This window comes from Puntigrus tetrazona, chromosome 13 (genome assembly GCF_018831695.1).
Source record: "Puntigrus tetrazona isolate hp1 chromosome 13, ASM1883169v1, whole genome shotgun sequence".
NCBI lineage: Eukaryota > Metazoa > Chordata > Actinopteri > Cypriniformes > Cyprinidae > Puntigrus > Puntigrus tetrazona.
In genome coordinates, this window is record NC_056711.1 from 19,647,216 (window position 1) to 19,668,308 (window position 21,093).

Here is a 21,093-nt window from a genome sequence, read left to right on the forward strand (position 1 = left end):
TTTTATTAAATTGTATTTTTATCTGAAAAGTTTACTCCAAAAACCAAGTTCAGTCAAATCAATAAATGTAGTTACATGTGAATGCATGTCTCTGTGTGTGTGTGTGTGTGTGTGTGTGTGTGTATGTGTTTGTCTACCGTTATAATTAGTACGGTAGTATGTTTATTGTTTAGCAACATGCTAATGTCAAACTGTTGGAATCGATCCATCAAACAAGTCTCTAATTTCTGTCAGTTTCAGATGAAATATATAGCACATCCCTACTGGATAATTAGCGTTTGTTTGATTTGCTGGTTTATTGTGTTCCTCCAGCCGCTGTGCAGTGAGCTGGACTCTGGACCGTCTCTTCTGGGCTTGCCGGTGAGCGCACACCATGAGCCCTTGATGGAAGCCATTGGGAACCCTGTGAAGGAGCTCAGAGAAGCAGTGGAGATGCTCAACGACACGGCGCGGGAGAGGGGCCGCTCGCAGTCACACGACCAGAGCATCCAGGAGCTGCTCTCCAGGGTGCGTAGAGTCAGAAATCGACTTTTGTTTGTGTTGAGGCACACCTGGCAAGAAAGGTGTGATGCGTAAGTGTTCGCTATTCGTTCTGTCCTCGTTTCCCAGCATGCCGCGGTGTCGGCGCGCGTGGAGCAGTGTCTGCAGCGCTGTGCCGAACTCGCCGTAGACGTGCTGGAGGTGGAGAGTGAGATGGCTGTGAGATGTGAGCCAGATCGCTGCGGCCTGGATGAGCTGCAGGAGTACCAGGACCAGCTGGAGGTACGGGTGCACCGAACATTACTGCGGGACTGCCAGAGTTTAGGGTGAATCTTACAAAACCTGGCTCCCATTTTAAAATATACTTGAGGAAACTAATCTTTTTCTATTAACAATCTTATTGCTGCAATGCGCAAACACACACACAACTTTTTAAATTATTTGAAATTGAAAATGTTTTTTTTCTGCCCTCAATTTTTACACCAATTTTCATTTGTTCTTCATTTTGATTGTCATAATCACATCACAATAATTCTAAACAAAATATTATTATGTAACATTGTATTAATAAATGCATTAATAATGCATTATTATTAATATTGTTGTAGTGTGATTTTTTTTTTTTTGGCAATTAATACAGTATTTTTGTTGTTTTGATTGTCATGTGATTTTCAGCACTGTTAAGTAACAAAAATTATAATTCTTTATTATTTTTAATAATAATTATTATTCTTATATATATAATAATATATATAATAATATTTTTATGGAAGCTAATAAAAAGATTTATAAGAAATAAAAACATTAAAAATTAATTAGAATATTAACAACAACAATAATTATAAATAAATAAAAATAATTACTAGAAGAAATAGTAGTAGTAGTAGTGTTATTGCAAAAAACTTCTTGCAAAGAACCCAAAAATATAGCTGATTTTATTAATGCAGATTAATGCATGCTTTTTCTAATTTAATCCAGACAAGCAACCAAGTGTTTTTGCAACATAATAAAATGCCCGGAGCTTTTACCATCGAACGCTCTCTTAGAACAGGAAGCATCTTGTTTGCCAGGACTTGGTGACCTCCCGGTGTTGATCTAATGGAAATGTCTTTCTCCCACCTCTTCTGATGAATTTGTTTTAGCACATTGTTTCTAAAATCTGTTTCCTGTTGTGCTCGAAGCTGGACATCCACCGAGGCTCAGCCAGACCCTTGTTTTGTTCAGTAGATGTTAATGAAGTGAGCCCACACATGCCTTTATTATCCACACAGGACTCCATTGTGTGCAAGTTTTTTGGCATTTATGATGTGTATTTGTATGTGTCGGCTGAATCATTTGAGAGCGCGGCATTGTGCGGTGCATTGCGATGCAAAAATACCTCGATGGCGTGCAAAACGTGAACACATCTGTCTGGAAACCCCAAAGCACAAGAAATGACCTAACGGCTCATACTAAAATAGTTTGACGCTCATGCACAAAGCATCTGACAATCTCTGTTTTGCAGCCGCGGATCTGAAACAAAGCGGCTTGATTCCTTTAAACGCTTTTAATTAGCTTCAGAAACTCTGACAGCGATGCATGTGTGAAGCATATGGTCCCTCCAACAGATTTAAAGCACTGAAAGTGTGAAGCAGTAAGAGTTTGCACAACTGCAAAAATAGCATGTGATAGTAGTTTGCGATTGTGGACTTATGACAGTGAGGTCATATGATGTTGCTAAAAAGAGCATTAGTTTGCGTATTTGGTGTAACGCAATGTGTTTATGTGGTTTAAGTAAAAAAAAAACATTATTTTCCACATACTGCACATTATTGTTTCTCCTCCAAGCTCCGCCTTCTGAAATGGGTCGATTTGAACAAAGTTCATCATTCTGAAAAAGCAAGGTGTGCTCTGATTGGCCAGCTATCCAGTGCGTTGTGATTGGCCGAATACCCCTTACTATAGTGCAATGATGTCCCGGAGCTATGACATAAAAACCATTATAAACGAAGCATTTGTTGCATGCAGTGGAGACATAGCTACTCATTATAATGACTTTGCTGCGTTACATCGCACATCGTAAGCATTACACCATGTCTGCATTCGTGACCGGAGAAAAGACAAACAACAAGCACTGCCCTGCACAGTTTATAGTAAATAGAAGTTAAGTTAATAAGTTAAAGTTAAAGGTTGCGAGTCAGAAGCACCAGACTGTTCTTGCAGAGTCACTTTATAGTCTCTGTTCTCTGTCAGGTTCAGATATCAGTTCTCCGTAAATGCAATGAACACACTCTAATATTAGTGTTGAACTGTTCTGGAGCAGTGTTGTAAACACAACTTAACTCTGATTTCTAGTTGTGTCCCCTGTTGAAAGCGTAAAGAAAGTAGTTTCATTTTCGCAATGAAACACAGTGCCTCCAGAACATGGCGCCCTCAGCAACACTACAGACAGAATAATAGCCCCGCCTTCTTATTTTTGCATAAACATTTGAAAATAAACCCACTCTGGGACATAGAGAAGTGGGGGCGTGTTTAAACGAAAGCGTGGACAAGTCATAACTTTAATAAAGAATGCCTCTTTAGTTTTGAAAGTATTTGCAACTTTAGGGATCTGTGCGCTAGCAGCTTGTAACTCTCCAAAGAGAAAGGAAAGACCATAAAACCCATTTAAACCTAGACGTGTTTTCTTCTTCCAGACTGAATACAGGCTCTTGGAGGAGGAGGTGGAGGCCATGGTGAGTCTGGCCAGCCGTCTGTCAGACGTGTGTCCGGAGAGGATGAACGCTGTCGGGACTGAGATTCAGACCAGCTTGAACGCCTGGGACGACCTCTGCAGAAGCGTAGCTGAAAACAAGAAGAGACTCCTGCAGTTTGGACACCTGCGCCATTTCTTCAGGAACTACTTGGCTATGATGTAAGTCGGTGATAATGATAATATATTGTCTCACATTTTATTAGAGACTGACATCACAAGAACATGTGCAGGCCATAATTTACACTATAAAACCAAAGGAAAGGAGTGATAATTAATATGTATGGTTTAAATAAATCAAATCCCTTTAAAGATCAGTGGACCTTTTGCGTTATAATATTTTCATGACGTACACTAAGTAACTAATTAAAAATAATAAATAATAAGTATTAATGCATATCAATTAATCACATTAATAATATATAGAAAATACTAATAGAAATAATTACATCCAAAATAATACATTTTTTTATTATCTAATAATAACAATAATAATATATTTAAAAATATATATATATATATATATATATATATATATATATATATATATATATATATTATATTGTATTATAATTGTAATACAATTCTAATTTAATATTGTAATATCATTTAGATATTATTGTAATTTTATTATAATTTTAAGAAAAAGATTGATCTGAAATTTTTCACTTAAAATTATAATAAATATATATTTTTGGTTAGTATTTCCCCCCCAAAAAAACTAAACAAAACTTACTTAATTTTCATAAATATAATGTCATAAAGCAAAAAAGCCTTGTATTTGATTTTAAGAGTAAAATGTGATCTGGGCATGTTTTGGTGTGATTTACCAGGAATGTTCTATGAATATAATTTGCGAAGCTCATGTTTGATTTATTGATGGGAGATGTCTGTTCACATTGTGTTCTCTTCATGTGTTTGGAGAAGCGTCTGGTGAGCATCATCTTGAGCTGTCTGTTGGCCTGAAGCGCCTGTCTTCACCTCTCTGCCGTTCATCTTCTCTCCCACAGCTCTTGGACAGAAGACACCCGCTCCTGCATTTTCTCAGAAAGCGCTCTGCGTCAAAGCCGAGAGAACCAGGAGCCTCTGGTGGAGGTTCTGGACCGACAGATCGAGCAGAAGTTCGAGGAGTTTGATCAGCTCGCCGTGGCTGGAAAGAAACTCTTTGATGACAAGCATCATCTCAACAAAATGGTATGTAAGCTTTCTTTAATATCGGCTTCATCTGCATTGCTCAACTGATGTATAGACAGTAACTCTACACTCTCTCTGAGACGACCTCAGGTTTGAAATAAAGTTTTTTCCATTGCTCTTTGTCTTGCAGATCAGAGAGAGGATGGAGGAGCTGAGGAGCATGCTGGGATGGATCCTGGTTCACTGGAGGGCTCAGAAGGATCAGCTGTTGGGCAGACAGAAGGCCGAAGAAGCTCAGACGGACGCTATTTACTCCGAGGCTACATTCTGCAGCCCGCAGGCACAGGTATAAGCATTCATTTATGAAGCTCCCTTCTGGGGATCAGTGAAGTCCAGTTTATTAATAAGCAAGTGTGCGTGTGCTTGTGTATAATAAATAATAAATAATAAAAAGATAAGTAATTGATGTCAATATCAACGATGATTTAGTTGCAGTAAAATACTGTAATGTAATGATTAATTCTCAAATGCTACAAACAATCTTTATTCTTTTATAAATATAGTTTTTCAGTTTTTTCCATTACAGCTAATTTTGTGCTTATTTGTCTTAATAATATCAGTATCAATCAACCAATATTAGCAATGATTTTCAATTTACATGAGAATATATAAAATAAATTATATAATATAATATTATATAATATAACTAATAGTCTTGTGATTACATTTAGTTGCAAGTTTAACTTAAATTTAAATTGAACTTTATTAATGTAGATTAGTTTGCATTAGCTTATACAAAATATATCAAATGCTACTAAATGCAGAAATACTTCACTATTTTATGAATATATATTTTTTGCCCTAGCCTACACTAAATGTGTCAGATGCTACTAAATAGATAAATCCTTCACTATTTAATAATATATAATTTCTGTGTTAGTGTCACATCGCAGTCTTAATTCTTGACAAAATTTGGTCAATAACAATGTTTTTTTACATAAAGAAACTAATCTTAAAGATTTTTTTTTTAATTCCACTCGTTCTTATTATTATTTGTATTATATATTTTTATACTGCATTTTTTTAATTTAAATAAGCAAATATTAAATTAATTAAATTCTACTAAATGTAGATTTTTTTTTTTTGTATTATTTATTTTTAAAAATTCTTTTTGTATTATATTAATGGGAAATTGAGGTAACAAATGTGCTTAGTTGTCAAATAATAATAATATCACAGCGCAATCATTTCCTAACATATTACGTTTTTGTCTTATGCAGGATCTATTTTTTAATCTATCTTTTGTTTACATTAGATCGACCCAAAGGTGCAGCAGTCTCCTCATAATTCTGCCATTTTTCAGGTGGAAACCTCGCCTGAGGTCTCTCAGAACAGAACAGAAAGCCTCACAAGTGCTCCCCCTGGTGACGTGGAGGACGGTCTGCAGCACAATTATGGATATGAGGTGATGCAGAGTGTCAGTCCTAAAGGAAGCGATGACGGAGGTCCTTTAGAGAAGCCGGACTCACCGTACCTGGTGCTAAAGGAACCCAGTCCCTCGGCTTTAGGAGGCACCGTCAACCTCATCCTCAGCTTCAGTAACTCTGGAGACACACAGATCCAGGTACAGGCGCCTGGCAGGGAAGGCGTCCCGGTGCCCGAACCTGTGCACAGGGTGAGAATGATTCAATGATTAAACCCTATTGCACTTACATGCTGCTCTGTGTCTCCTCACATTTCCTCCTCTTTCCTCAAAAACACCCTTCTCTGTTTTATTTTGTTCTGCGTTCCCCTTCAGCCTGCCGAGTCTCACTCTTCTGCCTCTAAAAGCTTTTGGAAGCGCTGCCAGGGGCTTTTTGGTAGTTTAAAGCGAAAGAAACAGATTTATCGACACAGTGCAGAAGAGGTAAATATTGTTGGTCGGTGGCCCTGCACGAGTAAACAGAAACATGGTAATTGTGTGCAGTGCTGGGTAGAAACTGATTCCACGTAACCTGCATTACTTAATCAGATTCCAAACGTGAAGTGCTTGTAGTTAGATTATACTACATTGTAAAATACTTGTAATCAGACTACAGTTACATTTTTATTGGTTGCATAAGTGCATCATATTCACAAAATAGTTATTAATTTTTTCTTTCTAAAATAGCCTGCCGCTAAAAGTTTTCAGTGCTGTGGACATTTACACTAAGACCAGTCATTATTATGTAATTATTCGCTTTTTTTTTATATATTAGTATGTATATTAGTTGTGTGTGTGTGTGTGTGTGTGTGTGTATATATATATATATATATATATATATATATATATATATATATATATATATATATATATATATATATATATATATATATATATATATATATATATATATATATATATATATATATATATATATATATATATATATATATATGTGTATATGTATGTGTATATATATATGTGTGTGTATATGTATGTATATATATATATATATGTATATATATATATATATATATATATGTGTGTGTGTGTGTGTGTGTGTGTATATATATATATGTATGTAATCTAAAAGTAGTCTGATTATATTACGTAAAATGTGTAAGGTGATTAATTATATTACTAAATACAATTTTTGTGCACAATTTGTGAAAAATCTACCCAGCTCTGCTGTGTGTGTGTGTGTGTGTGTGTGCGCGTGCATGAGGACTGTAGTGTGATGGACTGACTAACATCATGATCTCGAAACATCTCATCATATTTTTTTTATTACCGAAACATTGCATTGCATTTCAGAATCATAGTATTCTGTTCTGAAATATGACCATTGGCCGGATCATTTATTTGTGCGGTGGTTGGAAAGGCAAGAAAGCCAAAGGTTGGTGGAAGAGAGGTCACTGTGGTTTAGAGGAGATTGCAAACAGGTATGGGCAGGTAATGAAAAGACGGAGGAGGAAATAGCCACTTCCAAAGATCTCATTTTAAGCTGCCAGTATATGGGAAGTATTAGAATCCGGGACGAGAAACTCTTCCAAGACTCATATAAAGCCTCATTTCAAACATTCGGGTTGTTTACAAAACTGTCTTTGGGAACATTTTGAAAGTAATTGCAGCAAAAATAAAAAGTGTGTGTTTCTTGGATCGGTTACAGGGGCTTAAAATATGGTAGCATATAGTAGCCTTAAATGGTTTTGCAATATCCTTGGGACTTTTATTATGCCATTAGGGTCTGTGAAATAAAAACTGGTCCGTATTAGAAGTTATTTTGGTCATTTTGCCCATTGCTGTACGTTTGCAGCTCTCATGTAATCCAGCATAATTTTTTTTAGAAAACATCAGGAGGATTAGCGTTTGTGGGAAAGTGTCTAGCTGCTGTCAAATGCATTTTTATATCTTCTGTCAGTAGGATTTTATTTTGTGTCCTCGCAGCTTTCAGCATATAAAGCCACTGAAAACAAAAATGAGACCCTAGATATCAGAGCCTTTTATTTACTCTCTGATGAACAGATTGGAAATGCATATCCATTTGAAAATCCAAATGTTTGCCATCATTCTTCACCCTCAAATATGGCTTTTCCTTTGTAGTTGAAACATGTAAGTAGTAGCAATGGCCTCTCGCTCTAATATTAGCCTAGATAAATGTGCTGTTATTCACATAGCCAAGAGTTGTGTGGAGTATGGAAGCTATTAGTCCACATACTGTCCACATTGCGTGGAGGCTCCGGCTACTTGCATTTTCTCCTGATAAAATCAAAATCATCTTAAAAAAAGCTTTAATTGTGCTCATACAGAACAAAAAAAGGGTCTACTTTTTGTTTGTGTACACTCACAATCTCCACAAAACGTCATGCTTTTGTAAAATAAAGAAAACAACCAAGATGTGTCTCCATGAACTGGAGAGCGTCACAAAGTTGAACGGAAGTGTTATAAGCTACTTCCCTCACAGACTTGTGAAATATATCTATTGAATGCGTGAAATGTCTGCTTTTAAATGAACCAATTCATATAAAAAAATAAATGCTTTCTGATTATGTATTAATTATGAAAATTGCATTTTAATACAGTGGCACAATGTACTAAATGGAAAGGTCAGCAATGTCAGTAGCTTTTTTTTTTTGCAGACATTAATAAAATATCTTTATTTTTTTCCAGACACATTCATAGTCATTCTTGCAAATTTTTGCTTTATGCCAAGCCTTTTGTCCTATTATTTAAATCGATATAAATGCTATTAGTCTAATAATGGCTGAAATTTGTTTAATTCAGTTTGCTTAGTTTTATTTCAATTAATTAGACAGCCCTACTTCTTACTCTTTAAATTCTTGCTCCATCATGACAAAGGAGTCTGAAACCAGCAGAGGCCAGTGGTTTTTATTAGATCTAAGGATCTGCGGCAAATCAGTTGTTTTAATCAGATATGCATAAACGGAGAAAGACAATGACAAAGAAGGCAGGTGATAAGAGATGAAAAGATGCATGTAGTGGGGGTTTTCACTCTTACGTAAGCTCTCTTTAGGGATGATGTAAACTCATGACAGCAGTGTGGTGCTGAGATGTGACCTCACCCTTCGCTTCCCATGATCGCTGAGATTTGAAATGGCTCCCAGCAGGAGCCCGGGGGTGCTGGAGAATATGTTGCGAACTTTTTAGAAGACCTTCCTGACTGCCCTGTGTGATTTATGGTCTGGGGCTGCCAGAGCAGCACAAGATTAGTCACAGGGTGAAAGGTCAAGCCATTACAGCTGTGTATGACGACATGTTTAAGAGCAGATGATTCTTATTAAGCCCAGAGTTGAAAAAAAAAAAATACTAATCAAATGTGCTTGTGTAGTCATGCTGGTGTTCTTTTGTTCATGCTGTTCTTGAGTAAACCTAATGTTTTTGCATTATTAGTGGTGTTTGGTGTGGGTTTTTGATGTAAGCAACCACTCAGAACACAGTGATTCTCAAATCTGGACCTTGAGATCCATTTTCCTGCAGAGCTTAGCTCTAACCCTAATCAAACACACCTGAGCATGCTAATCAGTGTCTTCAGGATCATTAGAAAATCACAGGTAGGTGATATTTATTAGGGTTGGAACTAAACTCTGCAGTGCATTGGACGTCCAGGGTAAGATTTGAGGAACTCTGCTATAGCACAACCATCTAGAACATCAATCACATAACCTTAGCAACTGCATGGCAACAGCTTGACAGCCATTCAAAACCTGATCGTAACAGCATAGCATATCATCAGTCATCTTAGAACACCTTAGCAATCACATAGCAACACACTAAAGTCAGTACAGAATAGCTTAACAACTGTATAGTTACGCCCTGACAACTGTCCACAACACCTTAGCAATAGCATAGCAACACCTTAGCAAACACCTAGAACATCTTTAAAATAGTATAGCATCACACTAAAAACAACTAAAACATAGCCATTTAATAAGGCCTGGCAACTACCCAGAGTCCTATAGTAACACCCTGGCAACCACCTGGAACAGCCTACAGGTCTTGTAGCCTTGCCAAGTGTCCATAACACCTTAGCAACTGCAAAGAAACACCTGTAGCAAACACCTAGAGCAACTTTGCAATAATGCAGCAACATACTAAAATACTCTTAACAAACTGCTTAGTGACTGCATCTTGACAACACCTTGACAACAGCATAGCAATGCCCTAGCAGTCACCCAAAACATCTTAGCGACAGCATAGCAATACACAAAAACACTTAGGACACCTTAGCAACTGCATAGTAATGCCCTGACAACGATCCAGAACATCTTAAAAAAACATTCATTAAATGTTGGTAACCACGTAGAATGTAGCGGCGACATAGCAACTCCCTGGAAAAACCTTCATAGCATACTGGTGGTGTATTGGCAAGTTTTGCATATTTTTTCTTTACAGAATGTAGGAATTGTTTATTTTTTCCCATAACAAATGTGAATTCCAGCTGTTTAACATAAGCAGTGAAGGAAAGGATGTTTCAGCATTTTAAATGTTTTCATCATTGCAGAGCGATGTCATCATTCATCAGTAACAAATGTGAAGCAACATGTGTCTGTGTTTTTGCTTAGGAATGCTTTGCTTGAGCCAGACACTTACAGAAGTACTGTGTTCAGATACTAAAACACTTATTTTCATAAATGGTTATACAAATAATCATTTGTCAGTGTTTGAATTGTGAATTACACTGGCCATAAAAAGTTTTTGGACGCTAAAGCCACAGTTAAATATGAATGTCATTGCATAAGATGATGATATACCAAACCAAGTCATGTTAGTTATAAAGAGGACACAGCCACACTTACAAGGTCCAAAATGAAGAAACCTTAATGTTGTGTAACATGTTGATTAGTTAATGTGATGAACTACACCTGTGTGCTTTTGAGCGCTTTGATATTTTGTTTTGCAATTAAATGACATTCATTCATTTTTATATGTGGCCTGAATTCCAAATGCTTTTTAGGAGCACTTCACATGAGATAATTAGCATGATATATCTTTGAAAGGTGAACCTTGAGTTGAAGTGTGATTACTTACGCATGCTATCCATTTTAAGCATGGAAGAAAAAAAAAGCAATAACCCTCATAAACAATCTTTTCCTTGTGTTTTAGGTAAGTACTTACTTGCATGTTACGGAAAACAACACGGCAGTATATGAGAGTATGGTGCTTCCCCAAGACACGGTCCCAAGGCCCTCCTCCTCCTCTCCCAGAACCTCCCTATATGCTCTCTCCTCTCCTTGCACCTCCCCATACTCCTCATCCTCCATCGAAGACACCCTTCAGCAGGCCAACAACCTCCTGCCAAAGAATGGCAACATTTCAATCTTTAGCAGCCTGAAGAGGAAGAGCAAGAAAGGGAAGAAGAAGAAAGATGACTGTAGACACACCATTCAGAAGATCATGGGAGACGATCTGTCAGAAGAGGCTGATTTGCCGCCTGTACATGAACCAGTGACATACGATACACATACTTGGCCCCTAAAGGAAAGGAAGAAGCGGAAAAATGCAAGGAAACCAAACAGCGATGGAACTCAGGTCTTGACTACATGAAGAACCCTTTAGTAAAAGACATTGATGAAGAAAGTTCTGGAGAGGTTGGATCTCCAGTTCACAGCACCTTAGAGGTTGCCACCAAAGGACATGTGAAAAACCACTGCAGATTTCTGTCCTTGGGTTCTGTGTTAAGCTTTGACCTACCCAAGGATATGAGCCTTATTCCTAGCATTCAAGATGTCATCACAATTGGCCCTCCCGAGCAAAAGAAGTCAGACTCTTACCACCAGGACACTCAGGTTGGTCGCCAGACAGCTCTGAGCACCTTTAAAACAGTCCGCTCACCTTCAATGCAAAAAGAAGGTGAAGTCACCCTCAGGATTGATTGTAAAGACTCGAAAAAGATATGTGTCAATACAGATTTATTTACTGAAGACGAATTTCCGCCTCCACCTTCTCCAGTTGTTGAAGACATCTCAATTGAAGAGAATCATTCTTTATCACTCAGTGACTTGACAGATATCCAACAGAAACATCTATCTGAGATCAGTATAGTGTCCAAAGAAGAGGTGGTTAGTTGTAACGCAAATGTGACTCAGCTCGAGAACAAGGAGAACCACTGTGTAAGTCCTCCAGAAGATGCAATCCAAGGGATAGCTAATCACAACTCAACTGCTCCAGAGATTCATGTATGTCCTAGTGTTCATACCTTGGTTCAGAATCTTAATGGACACATGTTCCATAGGCCAGCGAAGACCTCCAGCACTCAGCAGTTAAGTCCCAGCCATGCATCTCATGTGGTGTTGAACTTCAGAGCCAATGGAAGAGAGGACTCGGTGGACTCTGGTCACTCCAGCTCTGGAAGCTTCAAGTTGTGTGCTGAGGGTCCTTACATAGACTCCTCAGATTGTCCAGTTCCCAAAAAGACCATTGGGAAGGTACAATCCCTGGATGCAGGAGTGTCCAAAAAGAACTTTGAGTTCTCCAAAGACAAGAGCATTACTTTATCTATTGATATTGATGATCCAGTTCATCCTGACCATCAACAGTTTGAGCAGGAAGAGGAGGAGCTGGAGGACATCTGGAACCACACCAACAGCTACCGGGGAAGTCTAAACTCTGACATCATGTATAATGGCTACCAGATCACATCTTCTCCAGACCAACACAGGGAACCCTCACCCAAAGAACAAGCAGTGCTCTTCAGAAAGCTGGTCACAGCCTCTGCACCCAACCTTCTTGTGGCGGAGTTCAGACTGCCACCATCTGTCCAGACTATTATGGGTTTTGGGAAGCAGCAGAACTCAAAAGAAGAAAGGCGTATTCTGGATAAAGGGGACAGGAGGTCTTGGGCTGCGTTCACGCAACAGGAACAGGTTTACAAACAAGTGGCTGTTAATGAAACGGCTTCAGATATGGTGAAACTACCTGAAATACAGGACCAGCAAAAGTATATCTACCATTATAGAGAGGAGGAGGAGGAGGAAGAGGAGGAGGAGGAGGAGAAGGAAGCAGGTTTTGTGAAGGTGAGGTCTATAAGTTGGTAGTCAAACCCTGTTAGATGTGGCTTAGGGCTGTCCAACCCTCCTCCTGGAGGGCCACTGTTCTTTAGTTTACCTCTAATTCCTAGTTAAACACACCTGAACTAGCTAGTCTTATTAGGCATGCTAAAAACTTCCAAGCAGGCGTGTTGGGGCAATTTGAAGTCTGCAGGACAATGGCCTTCCAGGACTAAGTTTGAAAACTCCTATTTTTAAGCTGCTCTTGGAAGTCCAATGTCCTGTAGAGTTTAGCTTCAATCACACCCACCTGAACCAAGGACTTCAAGGTCTTCGTGATTACTAGAAACTTCACGGCAGTTGTGTTAAGGCAAGTCAAAGCTAAAGTCTGCAGGACGTTGGCTTTGTGGTTTAAGTTGCCTGGTTTATGTCCTACTTCTAGAGAGCCACTGTCCTGTAGAGTTACTCCAGCCCCAACTGATCACACCTAAACTGCCTAATCAAGGTTTACTAGGCGTACTTAAAACTTGGTGATGGGTCAGGTTGGAGCTAAACTCTTGACTTGTGCTGCCTAGAATACATCAGATTTATGAGATGAGAGCCACCCAAGTAGTCTTTGAAAGTTTTGAATTTTTAATTTAGAAGCTTGTCTAGGACAAAATGCTTTTCACTGATGCATTTATATTAAATGGCTGAAGTACGAAGACTATGTGCCCTCAAATTAAGTTATGGCTAGCATGTTTCATACAATTTTTTGTCGCATTAATGCATTGATATGTGTTCTCTCTCTACAGGACCAGTCCATGAGCCTCCTTTCTGTTCATATGGGATTGGATGGGACCAATAACAATAATATCCAGGTACCTAAGTTTAATTGCAGACCAGATACAAGAACAGAGAGTATATGCAAAGTTTTTCTGAATTTTGAGAATTATTGTATCTTGTCATATTAAGGTTGTTAATTCTAATCTTTAACTTGTTTTTTTAGAGTGGAAGACAAGAAGCGGAACTGCCATCAATGGAAGGAACACTGGAGAGGAAACACAAACTACAACTGGGTGGAAAGAAGGTAAATATCACAATTACAGGTATTTTCTTTACATTTACATTTAGTCATTTAGTCATTTATCCAAAGCGCAGACGCCTTTATAGAAGCAAATTAATATCAGCAAGAGGGCAGTAGTGCATAAGTGCTCTGAGTGGGGTCTTGTCTTACCTAACGCAGACACGTCTTTTAAACAAGAAAAGGATAGGAAGGAGCAGGAGAAGAAGAGAGTGCTATCAATGTTGGGTCAAGTGTAAGCGAAAAAGATTTGAGTTGGTTTTTGAAGATTGCTAGTGACTCTGCTGCCCTAGTGGCAACGGGCAGATCGTTCCACCAGCGAGGAACAGACCAGGTGAAGGTGCGCAAGAGTGATTTTGCACCTTTTTGTGAAGGCACTGCAAGACGCCTTTCATTTGCAGAGCGTAGGCACCTGGAGGGAACATATGATTTAATTAGTGAGTGTAAATATGAGGGAGCGGAGCCTGTGATTGTCCTGTAGGCCAGCATCAGGGATTTGAATTTGATGCGGGCATCTATAGGAAGCCAGTGTAAACTAATGAAGAGGGGTGTGACGTGGGCCCTCCTTGGTTCGTTGAAGACCACCCTTGCCGCTGCATTCTGTACCATCTGAAGAGGTATGGTTGTAGAGGCTGGGAGGCCAGCAAGGAGGGCATTGCAGTAGTCAAGTCTACTCAGGACTAGTGCCTGGACGAGGATCTGTGTAGCGTGTTCTGATAAGTGCGGTCTGATTTTCCTGATGTTGTACAGCACAAACCTACAAGATCGAGTTTTTGAAATGTGCTCAGTGAAAGTTAGCTGGTCGTCAATGATCACTAAGAGGTTCCTAGCTGACCTAGACGAGGATACAGTAGCCAAGCCTAGCTGAAAAGATAGTTTGTGCTGAATGTTGGGATCAGCAGAAAAAACGAGGAGCTCTGTTTTTGTGAGGTTTAACTGCAGGTGATGATCCTTCATCCAGACTGAGATGTCGTTTAGGCACGCAGAAATACGTGCAGAAACAGTGGGATCGTCTGGTTGAAAGGAGAGATGGAGTTGAGTGTCGTCAGCGTAGCAGTGATATGAGAAGCCATGCTTCAGAAAGACAGAACCCAGTGATGTCATGTAGATGGACAGTTGGGGTTCTTGACCCCAACCGCAACAAATAAGCATTTTGTGTCTCAAGCATCATGCATTTACCTGCGGGCTACTGTGGCTGATGTCAAATTAGGTTGCATTTTGGTTGGTCTTTATGTAACCAATAAAAAAAATTTCCTATTTCAGGCACCATGCAGGGCGTGGAACTCCTATCATGCTGTGCTATACAAACAAACAATATGTTTCTATCAGGACAGGAAAGATACACTCAAGGTAAGCTTGAAGACTTTGTGCTCTGGCTTTGCAACCAAGTAGAAAACTTCCTTTCTTTAAGTGTTCCTTTATTGCAAACAGACATCATTAGTTACATTGCAAGGTTGAACTGTGATTAAATTGTGATTGAATTACATTTAATAGCAGCCATAAACCCTCTAAGGGTTACGACTTTAGCCAAAGTGACTCAGTATTTGTACTCCATAGAGCTGTGTGACCAGCCTTCCTCTGAATCTAATTGGAGCGGTGTGTGAACCATCGCCAGAGTACACCAAAAAACCCAACTGCTTCTGCTTGAGGTAAATGACAAACAACCCTCATGTTTGTTTTAGTTACAGAGGGTAGTAGTTGTTTAAATCGTTCTCACCTGCACATTTTCACTCTCAGATTACGGGACGGATCTGAGTATCTCCTCAGTGCATCGTCCCGATTTATGATGAAGAAATGGATCCTCAGAATCCAAGCACATACTGGTATTATACCATTATCTGTCTGTCTGTTCATAGCAAGTGTTCAATTGATGCGTTTTATGACCACAGTCATATTCACATGAAATCCTTTCATCTCTGCAGCATCTAGCGATTCTGTAGCGAGCAGATCAGCAAGTTATGGGTCTTCAGCTTCAGCGTCGCTCCCTCGACATTCTCCTGCTGTCAGCGACAGTCAGTGTGGAGATAAATGTCACTGCCCCATGAGAAATTATGTCACCACCACAGTTTTAGCCCAGAGTCAGCCCGCTTCAGGACGAACCAAAGAGATCATAGTTCACACCAGTGACTCTCTGCAGATCCACCGAAGGCATCAGGATCTGCTCCTTCCCTCGTTCTCAGATGCGGGTCATTGTGGTGAGAAACTCTGACTAATACAGTTCAGTGAACTAAGAAAAGTAAGGGTAGATTTTCGACCAATGCTGGTTCACGCAAACAAACTGATAGGGAAAAAATAAATTAAAGGCTTGGGAAAATTCAGCTTTTCCATCACAGCAACAAATTATGTAACAATTAGTGCTGTCAAACGATGTTTTGTTTACTTAATATATGCATGGGTACGGTGTATATTATGTATAAAAGCACACGCATATTGTGTACATATAGAAATATTTTTCTTAAATATATACATAGTATATGTATTATGAAATTATATAGGACAGTATAATGTTGTAGTACAATTTAGCTAACTGCTGCTGTTCATAACAACTATTCAATAGGTTCATATAACCTCATTATTTCAGTGCCTGAAAGTATATTATGAAAAATATATTTTATATTAAATGTCTATAAATTGTATAAATATGTGGTTAACTTTTGTTAGCAAGATGCCTGTGGTTAAATTACTTTATATTGCACTATAAAAGTATTGTCCAATAAAAAAACTAAACTTATATATATTATATACGTATATATATACATATATATACATACATATATATATATATATATATATATATATATATATATATATATATATATATATATATATATATATATATATATAGATATATAGAGAGAGAGATATATACATATATATATATATATATATATATATATATATATATATATATATATATATATATATATATATATATATATATATATATATACACATATATACATATATGTACATATATATATATATATATATATATATATATATATATATATATATATATATATATAATTTATCTTAAGTAAGCTACTTTAATGTATTTTAAAGCATGCTTGAGATAAATTTAGCTTCTTTTTTTTGACAGTTCAAAGTAGCTTCTTAACACTGCCAACTAAAGCAAGTAATTAATAAATAATATGCAAGACAAATGTTTTGGACATCCAAAAGAGGGCAGTAGAGGACTCTGGTGCTGATCGGAGCTTCACTCAGACATTATGAGACATGATCACATCTGTTCGCTGTCAGCGGCTTTCTATTTCTGGAGAAGCACTTCTTTTCGGCTCTCTGGATTTTGTCATTTCCACCTTGGTCACAGTATTTCTCACCTCGAGTACTTTGTTACTCACTTATACTGCCTGCCCTTGTACTGTAGAGGTTGAATGAGTAATCTTCTGTTTTTTTTCTCTCTGTAGAGGATGAGTTCGACTCGCATGGCGAGTCTCTGAGACAGAAACCGTCCTGCATGTCCACTCTTGAGGGCTGGACCGGCGAAAAGAGACGCTCACACTCCTTTACCTCGGGTACATCTGAGCCACATTTGACACATGCAGTTTATTCAGTATACAAATTCGGTTGTAATTTGTAAAATGTTTAAAATTCCAGAGGTTTTAGTATTTCTAGGCTGTGTTTTCCTGCTTAAAGTTAGAGTCAAAAAGTATGACATTATGAAACTTTGTACAATTGAACAACAATTCATTAGAAGTTTAACTGCATTTTAGGAACGTATGGAGTGTTTTTATCCCTCATATTAATTTTAATATATATATTTTTTCCTTTTAAATTTTCTGAATTCCATTTTAATGGTTAAATGACATGTTAGTAATCAAAAAGCAATGAAGTCATGAAACTTTTTAACAATTTATTTAATTAAAAAAAAAAGCAAAAATGATGACTCCACAAAATACGTTTTATTTTTCTTAAATTCTGGCCCGGTTTCATAGAAAGGGCTTAGCCTAAACCAGGATTAGGCCATAATTCAATTAGGATGCCTTGGCGTCTTAAGACAAAAAAAAAAAAAAAAAAAAAAAAAAGGCACTGGCGTGTTTTAAGATCAGTCAGTGTTGAACGTTTCTTTCGGTCGAAATGGCTCAGGTTTACGTTTTAGTCTAGGACTAGGCTTAAGCCTCGCCTGAGAAACCTGGGGTCTGTGTTTAAACATTTACTGGATTAAATTTGTATGGTTTTATTAACCGAAAGAGTGACCAATTCATAAAATGCATAAAACTGTATGATTTACGAAGGCCTATTAACGATATAATTAAAATGTAGTCGGATGAAAATAGTTTCTTGGCAACAGAGGTTTACCCTGGAAGAAAAACTGTAATTATTCCTTAAAAACACAGTTTTTTTTATATCTCTGTCTCTGCAGCCACGTATCAGAGGATCAGGCCTGTAGCGCCCCCTTCAGGCCAGGGCCAGGACAGCAGCTCCAGCTACTCTGTGACTCTGTTCATTGGAGACGGCGAGATGCCATCGGTGCGTAAAAGCGCAGAGAGAGCGTCACCAAACAGCGTCCGGCAGCAGCCCTCCTCCGATCCGCCCACGAGGAGCTACATGAGCCTCCCGCGACCCCCCAACAAATCCGTCTTCAGGAAGTTCTTCGGGAAAAAGGAGTGACGGACGATTTCTGTGACGCCGCAGGTCAAACACCCAGACTGACATGTGCAGGGCACAAGTTTTTCTTACGCTTATTTATGGATCTGTTGGGAGAACCGTTTGTTTGTCCTTCTTGAATGAGGCCTTATATGATTGCGTTGCTGCGAGATCTTCTCACTTCCTCGGCGGCCCCGGGATCACGGATGGTTTAGTCAAAAACGTTTGTCATCGGTTACTCACCCTCATGTTGTTCCAAACCCGCATGACTCTTTCTTTCGTGGAGCGTTATGCATTTAGCTGCGCTTTTTATCCGAAGCAAATTACAGAGGAACGAAAAAAAAGATCACCGAGCCAATATTTGTAATATGCGACCACCGGCAGGTTTATTAATCTATTGAGAAGCAGGCTAGAAAAGAGGAGAAACACAGGAGCTGAAATATTTAAAGAACAACGAAGCCCAAAAATGCACCAAAAGTAAATACACTACATCTTAATATTGCTATAATACATAATAAATTGTATTAAATTATATTATAATATATTATAATAATATAATATAATTAATATCGTATAATATATTGGTCTATTAAATCCAACACATTTTTATTTTATTTTATTTTTGCCATTTTCGTTTTTATTTAAACAAGAATTGAGAGAAAGAGAGAGGGGACAGGGATGGGGAAGGTCCGCTAGTTAGGATTCGGGAAAAAATAATAATAAGTTAAATGTAAAAACCGTGAATTTTCCTGACCCGGTCCGCTTTTGTTACTTAAAATGTGTTTTCAAGTCTCACTTTGTTGCAGAATGCACCTGCCTAGACGTCTTTAACGGCCGTAATCACATAAACGAACTCGCTCGGGTGCGTTTAATCAGGCTCTGTTTTAAAGTCGCGAAGGATTAGACCCAACGTACTTCCAAAAAATGACGAACGCCACCAAATAGGAACATCACGAGAGTGAGTAATAATCTATTCGCGCTAAAAACGATTTCATATCACGTTAAAGGTTATAGCTACCGGCATTGGTGTGAACTTTCACTTGTGGACGAACTCTTCCTTCAACCTCACCATCTGCTGAGATTTCATCTTTCGAGTGCGGTTCGCCGTGGATGTGATGATCTACCGATACGAGACTTTGGATACGCAATGCGTCCGGTGTTCCCGCCACATTCCACTCTGTGTGGTTTTCAGTCCCGTGTGTTTAGTGTTTCTGGCGTGGGCTGTGTTTTCTCCGGGGGTTCAGTATGTCCACTCATTGTGTCGTTGCTCCGAGGTTTTGGCACGTATCGTTTGTCAGCTTGTCGTGTTTTTCTGTCGGCTGGTTTGAGTTCCGTGTGGTCTTACAGGCACCGTTCGGCCCAAAAAACCAAAGCTGTCGTTATTTATTTACTTGAGGGTAAGTAAATGTTGACGGTAATTTACATTTTTGGCCAACCGTCCCCTTTAACGTGTGCTTTTCCAGACTAAACGTTTGATTCATGTACTCGCGTTGCTTTCTGTATTTAAACTAATGCAGTGTGTCAGGATGTTTTTATAAGAAAATGTTTTTTTAACTGTCCGGGTCGTGCATGATCTTTTGAGGTCGGCGACATTTGTACGCCGTTTTAAACATGTAATGCGTTATTTTAGATATTTTTATTGTTCAGATTGTAAAAAATTGGTTAAATTGTGCCTCGAACGTAATGTTTTCATTGTAAGCATTGTAAGAGAATAAGATCATTACAGCAGTTTGAATGAGAACAATGAGTATTTGCTTCTTTTTTTTAATTTTAAAGCCGTGGCAAATCATAAACACTGCACTGGTTTTATTATTTTATTGAGTCGTATACCTCCATTGCATTTATATTACGTTCCCAGCCGGTTGCGTTTGGCCTCCGTCTCTAGATATGTCTATTCGTGCTTTTTCGAAATCGCTTTCAATTCTTTGTGCGACACGACTGCATACTGCTGCATCAAAATAGTTACATAATAGGACTGCATTTGTATTCAGTTCAAGCCAGCTTTATTTGTATTGCGCTTTTCGCGATGCATATCGTACGAAACAAAAAAAGTCGTTTCTACTTTACGTTTAGGAGGTCATGTCAAGGTGGCAGTCATTAATATGTAGAGTTTATTTCTTCTAATAATCTTACCAAGGTTGGCGTGTATATTGTAAACGGCAAAGGTCCTAAGACGGATCCTTGAGGTACGTCATACTTTACTTGGTGTTAATTGAGACGATTCCCCTTTTAAATAAACTAAGTGGTATCGGTCAGACATGTAGTATCTATCTGAAAGCCTGTGAATACCTGGCCGTGTAGTTTTGTAACTGAGCTATGAGTTTATGATCTGTAGTTTTAGCAAGTACGCTTTCTGTGGTGTGATGGGACCTGAAACCTGGCTGAAATACTTAAAAGATGTAATTTTACATTTGACTGGCAACTGCAATGTTCCCATGGACTGTAGTGACGCAAAACGAATTTATAAGCCGTTTATGAAACCGTCGTGAAACACCAACATGGGTTTTTTTTTTCTTCTGCTCTTTGTGCAAATGGGAAAGCCCCAAAATATATTTGTGGTACTCGTCCGTTCACCGCTCTGTGACTTCGGGGACTTTGTTTGCTGAGG

At 38.3% G+C, this 21,093-nt stretch overlaps 1 protein-coding gene across 8 annotated transcripts in view; it reads left to right on the top strand.

The window, feature by feature from the left end:
• Positions 1-20,226, top strand: part of LOC122356529 (spectrin beta chain, non-erythrocytic 1) — a 49,430-nt gene extending 29,204 nt beyond the window's left edge. For 4 of the 8 annotated variants that reach the window (XM_043255319.1, XM_043255322.1, XM_043255320.1 and 1 more), the window contains 15 exons: positions 313-507; positions 610-762; positions 3,156-3,373; positions 4,222-4,405; positions 4,536-4,691; positions 5,709-6,020; positions 6,144-6,251; positions 13,609-13,674; positions 13,803-13,883; positions 15,141-15,227; positions 15,435-15,526; positions 15,615-15,700; positions 15,800-16,072; positions 17,306-17,413; positions 18,262-20,226. In XM_043255319.1, coding sequence (XP_043111254.1) covers positions 313-507; positions 610-762; positions 3,156-3,373; positions 4,222-4,405; positions 4,536-4,691; positions 5,709-6,020; positions 6,144-6,251; positions 13,609-13,674; positions 13,803-13,883; positions 15,141-15,227; positions 15,435-15,526; positions 15,615-15,700; positions 15,800-16,072; positions 17,306-17,413; positions 18,262-18,509 — 2,367 coding nt within the window. In that variant the 3' untranslated portion in view covers positions 18,510-20,226. Of the gene's footprint in view, positions 1-312; positions 508-609; positions 763-3,155; positions 3,374-4,221; positions 4,406-4,535; positions 4,692-5,708; positions 6,021-6,143; positions 6,252-10,931; positions 11,512-13,608; positions 13,675-13,802; positions 13,884-15,140; positions 15,228-15,434; positions 15,527-15,614; positions 15,701-15,799; positions 16,073-17,305; positions 17,414-18,261 lie in introns of those variants that run through there. The other 4 variants (XM_043255321.1, XR_006252347.1, XM_043255325.1 and 1 more) reach the window with 4 other exon arrangements.
• The last annotated feature ends 867 nt before the right edge of the window (positions 20,227-21,093 follow it).